Raw genomic sequence first — 5442 nt, 5'->3', positions numbered from 1 at the left:
CTTTAAATTGAACTATAAAATGTGAATTGAATTCAAGATGATATCGAAATGTAAATGATATTTATAGCTTTGCAGAAACTTAGGTACCGGATCGCCAGATGATATTTTGAGTATGGGTATAACTCATTGTAGAAGAGCTAGTCAACTTTGGTTGTAGTTGTGAAAGAGCAAGTCAATCATAGATAACTTTAGAGGCAGTAGAAATATACTGCAAGAACATATCAGTCGAAGAACTAGAAGCTTTAGATGCAAAACATTTATTTGGTTAAGTAGACCCTCTATTGAATGGGTGAGTTAGAAAAACATATATGAAATGTCTGCGCGATGAGCGAACAATTATGGAAACGTGAATTTGGATGCTGAATGAAGTGTCCTCGCCTAAATGGATGAGGTTGGGTCGTTGCCGGCAGTGTCTTCGGCATCGATGTCGCTGAAGTCCTCCTCCATGGCGAGCGGTGGCACTGGGGGATTTTGGGTGCGCCGTTGGCCTTGGTTTTGCTGTTGCTGCTGCAGCTGCTGTTGTTGCTGTTGTTGCTGTTGTTGCTGCAGCAGCTGCTGCTGTTGCTGCAGCTGCTCCTGCTGCTGCTGCTGCAGCAGTGCGAGCGGCGTGCCGCGGCGCAACTGCGAATGTTCGACCAGGCTGCTCAGATCAAGATCGGTGTCGCGCATGGTGTGCATGCTGCCGCTGAGGCTGCTCAGCTCGGGCAGCCAGGATTCCGGATAGAAGTCCTCCTCCTGCGAAGCGCTGCTGCTCATGCCCAGGCTGCCAACTGGCCACTGAAAGCCGCCCATGCGTGCCGGATCCGGCGGTGGGCTGCGAACGCGCAAGCCACTGGTTAGCTCATTCTCCGGCCCCTGGCCCTGGCCCAGGCCCGACAAGGCGCTAATGGGCGGCAGCTCGAAGCCGGTGGTGCGCATCGAGCTGCTGCCGGCGCCGCCGCCGATGCGCAAAATGCCGGTGCCATGCATCAGCGAGACATGGTTCACCAGGTTGGTCATGCGCACGGTGTCCGCCGCTGGCACCGCCACGCACAGCGGACAGATGACGGGCGTGCTGTCGCCGCGATGCTTGGCCTGCATGTGCTTCACCAGCTCCTTGACGGAGTGGCCCATCTTGCCGCAGAACGGGCAAGTGAAGCTGTCCGCGCACAGCTCCGGTATCTCCTCGCCGGCAAAGAACAGTTCGCGCGCAGCCCGATCCAGCAGGCACTGGAACGGATGCTCGTTGCTATGCTGTCCCGTCTCCACCTTGTTCTCGTAGCACGCAGCGCACAGATCGTAGTTGGGGCAGCGCAGACACTTGTATCTGTAGTGCACCAAGTGGGTCTTGTCGCAGCCATCGCACTTCACATCCCAATGCATAGCCATCCTGTAGAGCGAGAGCGAGAGCGAGAGAGAGAGAGAGAGGAAGCGGTTAGTCTATCTGAACGGGTTACGCGTTTTTCTATACACAATTCTATAGCCGTTTTTGCACTCACTTTGCGATTTATTTTCAGCGTTTGTTATTTCTTTTCGGAATTTATAAATTTTTTCTATATATATATTTTTTTTTTCGGTTTTTGGAAATTTTATTTTTTTTATATTTTTTTGGTGTGATTTGTTTGGTGTTTGAATGCTTTCTGATTCTGAGCTCCTATAGGGCTATGCTATGCTGTGCCTGCTTCAACGACGATGACAGTTGACTCCGAGCTTACTATTATCGAGAGCGATAATTGCTTGGGATCTTATATAGAAGCAGCTGAGGCTCGTTACAGCTATTTTTGTTTATAGAGCGATCAAACTGCGCGCTCACACACACACACTCAGTCTCTATAAGTGTATATAAATCTGACTCTGTGTGCCAGATCCAATATCATATTTATTTCATTCAAGAGAGAGAGAGATAGAGGGAAAGGGAGAGGCCTTCGCGTTCACCTGACTCGAGTGGCCCTTGGGCAGGAGTCCTGGCGCTGGGCAGCCAGCGCGTGTCTCCTTCATGTGTGCGGAATACATCAAAATTCGTTTCGTTTGTTCGCGCTTTGTACATAAATTTCATGCAAATTGACTAATTAATTTTTGCGCAATGGATTCTTATCGTGCAATGCCATAGAAACACACACGAGCCACACACAATATTTGCATAATGCCCATGTGCATGTGTGTGTGTGTGTGTGTGTGTGCTAGGGTTAAAGTTGAAAGTTGAAGTTGGTGGCAGGATGCGCCTAAGCGGCACAGGCACGCGGTGCAGGCGCCCACGCACCTGGGGGCAGGCAGAGGCCAGAGCAGGAGACCTGCAGAGCAAGGCAGGGCTCCAACTGACCTCTATGGCTGCACAGGGTGAGGGAGAGGGCGGGGGAGACGGAGGGGGAGCGAGCGAGAGTGCACGTTGCGGCACAAACAACAATTTTAATGACGGATATTAAGCATAACCACAACTATGGTTAGTAGTAGTAGTTGCTGCTCCTGCTCCTCCTGCTGCTGCTGCTGCTGTCGCTGCTGCCGCTGAAGTAGCGAACGGCATAAAATTTACAATATTTCCGTGTTATTTTCTTTCTTGTGTCCCGCAGGATGAACAATGTAAGGCAGCAGGAGGCGGGCCGCATTGAGCCTGCCAAATATGCTGATTGCAGCAATAATGATGATTATGTTTGCCTGGCCTGCATGCACGACGCAAATTTGTTAGCCAAAGCGGAAGGAAGTCGAAGCATTGACAATGCCAGCGACACGAAACGAACTGCAACAACAGCAACAGCAGCAGGAGTCGAGCAGCAGCAGCGGCAGCTGGAGGGGCAGCAGGAGCGGCGGCAGCAAAACTGTTGCAGCTGCAAGTGTGCGCCACGACAATGTGAAGCAACAAAAGCATTTAACGACTTGCAAATGCGACCAGCCTGACGGACAGTCGGACGGTCGGACGGACGGACAGACTGACCTGACTAACCTGACTGACTGCCTGGCAAACTGACTAACTGACATTTAAACAAATGCCATAGATAGCGAGCTTGGGCTAGCCACGCTGGCCAAGTCGCAGCGCAAATACACTTATACTCACATCATTGCAGATAATCCAAAGCAATTTTCAATCAATCAATTAATTATTATTTTTCACTCGATGAATGCAGATTCGGTAACAATTTGAGAGCACGCGACGCTGCGCAGAGCACTGTCATTACTAAAAGACGCAGCGAGAGTGGCGGCTTTTCAATAAAGAATCTTCTTGGCGTTATGCAACACTGTCAATGCCAATTATCGATGCTGCTGTGCAAAGCTGTGGGAAGCGTTACCAAAGCAATGCAAGAAATTCGAGGTGGACAAATTTGGCGAGCCGATGGGGCAACATTCGATGATCTACTCTCGTTATATAACACTATCTTCGGACCACTTAACAGCAGTAAAGAATGTTAAAGTCGCGACTGGACTGGAAAACAGATGTAAACAGAGAACAGAAAAAAGAGAAAGAGAATCAGAGAAGATCGGGATATAACAAATTGGCTTTTCTCGGTCAGATATAAAAGTTATTCAATTCGAATTGGAAATTTGTAAGCAAATTTTGTGAACTTGTTCCACACATTAGAGATATGCGCTCGTTCGCTCTCTCTCCCTGTTTATCAGTCCCCTGTTATTAGTCCCTACTTATCTATCTTCTTCATATATATATATATATATATATATATATATATATATGTATCTCAGTAAGACTCTATTTATTTATCTCCATCTCTCCTCTTATTTCTCTATAATTTTTCCCTCTCTGTCGCTCTCTCTATATGTCTCTAGCTACTTTTACTTTCACTTCTTCGCTCAGTACTTCTATTCCGTTATCTTTCTCTCTTGTTTTCTCTTTATCTCTCCCATTGTTATCCCCTTCTCTCAATTACTATATTTTCTCTCGCTTTTACCTCTCTCTTTGTTATTCATTCTCTGTCGTCCTCTCTCTTTCCTTCTATCATTCTCTCTATAAAATATGTATATGTCTCTAGGTCTCACTCTATTTCTATGTGTCTGTTCATATATATATCTATCTATCTATATCTATCTCTCTCTCTTTCTCAGTCCTTTTCTCTGTCATTTTCTCGTTCCTCACTCTATGTATATGGTTCTCTTTTCTCTCATGTTCTTCCAAAGCTCGTTTATTACTTTTCCCTATATGTCTCACATTCTCTCTTTCTCACTCCAGATATCCTCTCTTTCTCACACTTTCTCTTTCTCTGTTATTTTCTCATTGATCTATTCTGCACTTTTTTCTCCCTCTTTATTACTCCGCTCTATCTATCTCACAGTCTCTCCTTATCTCTCAAAAGTCACTTTCAATCTCAACCAGTTCTCACTCTGTATGTCTCTCTTTCTTTCACTCTTTATCTCTCTCATTGCAATTATTTATACCCATTCGGAATTCAAGTGACAAACGCAACAATAGAATCAACGCCATGAGCCCTGGGGCTAGGGTATTCAACGACCCTTGGCCTTTGGGCAAATTATTGCATTGCGTGCGGAAAGTTTTGAAGCACCTGCACCCGAAACGCAGCCAACACCGGATGAATCGCTGCGGCCATATTAGCAAAGTGAATAGGTTTTTATTTGTAACGGAAATGTGCAAATTATTACCAGTTGTGTTTGTTGCTGCCCGTCCGAGTATTGTTATTGTTTTACTTGTTGTTGTTGTTGCAGTTACTATTGCTGCTGTTGCAGTTACTATTGCTGTCGAGCTATTTGCATAAGATCTCGATAAGCACACAAGAATTTTCCAGCTAATTGCGTCGCATAGAGAGCGCTTACTCCCATATCTGCTGGAAAAACGATCGCCCTGCCGGCCCAGTTCTCTATGGAAGTGGCCTTGGGTACACACATAAGCATAAACATTGCTCGGAAATGAATTGAGACGAGCATTTTATTAATTTGATATTTGTTTATGCAGTGCATGGTACGAATTAGATATAGGCTAGCGCGTAAACAGCCGAGCCGCGGCGCCGTTACTGTCTGCCAATTCTCAGGCCTATCCAGAAGCGATGAAGACACCTGAAGCTTGCGCCACAGCAAGTTGGAGACCTTGGCGCCACAGCAATGCGGAATGAGCAAAGGCCTCAACGTGCGACATCTTTTGAGCTGCTGTAAGTTTCAACATATGTGTGAACATATGTATATAGATAGATATATAGATATACATAAACAAAGCTTGATCACAAGATCCGCCAGACGCTGTGCAGGCCAAAGTTGTTCCAGGTAATTTTTTCTCGAGCTGTGGGCTGACAGATTGAAGCATTTGGAAGAGCTTGCTGCAAGTTTCAAGTAAAATCAATAAATAGAGACTTCTACATGTAAACATATAAATAGATAGATAGAAATAGATATACAAAACGTTATCTCAAGATCCGCGAGACGATCTGAAACCTAAACTCGGATATAGGCCGAAGCTCTTCCAGGTCACTTCATTTCGGCTTTGGATGTACTCGAACTGTGTGCTGAGAG

At 46.1% G+C, this 5442-nt stretch overlaps 1 protein-coding gene across 2 annotated transcripts; it reads right to left on the bottom strand.

Moving 5' to 3' along the window:
* Positions 1–241: 241 nt before the first annotated feature.
* On the bottom strand, positions 242–3180 carry LOC108618473 (uncharacterized). Of its 2 annotated transcripts, none has more exons than XM_089474475.1 (2): positions 3029–3180; positions 242–1369 (listed from the first exon to the last, which is right to left on the bottom strand). In XM_089474475.1, exons 1-2 carry the CDS (start codon positions 3031–3033, stop codon positions 379–381), a joined length of 996 nt encoding a protein of 331 aa, XP_089330601.1. In that variant the 5' UTR covers positions 3034–3180; the 3' UTR covers positions 242–378. The 2 variants fall into 2 exon arrangements, with proteins under 2 accessions (XP_089330601.1, XP_017869986.1); XM_018014497.2 differs by lacking the exon at positions 3029–3180 and adding an exon at positions 1479–1698.
* Positions 3181–5442: the final 2262 nt, after the last annotated feature.

The sequence above is a fragment of the Drosophila arizonae genome, chromosome X (assembly GCF_054131065.1).
Source record: "Drosophila arizonae isolate 15081-1271.41 chromosome X, UAZ_ARI_1.0, whole genome shotgun sequence".
Classification (NCBI taxonomy): Eukaryota; Metazoa; Arthropoda; class Insecta; order Diptera; family Drosophilidae; genus Drosophila; species Drosophila arizonae.
This window is presented reverse-complemented; position numbering and strand designations above follow the sequence as displayed.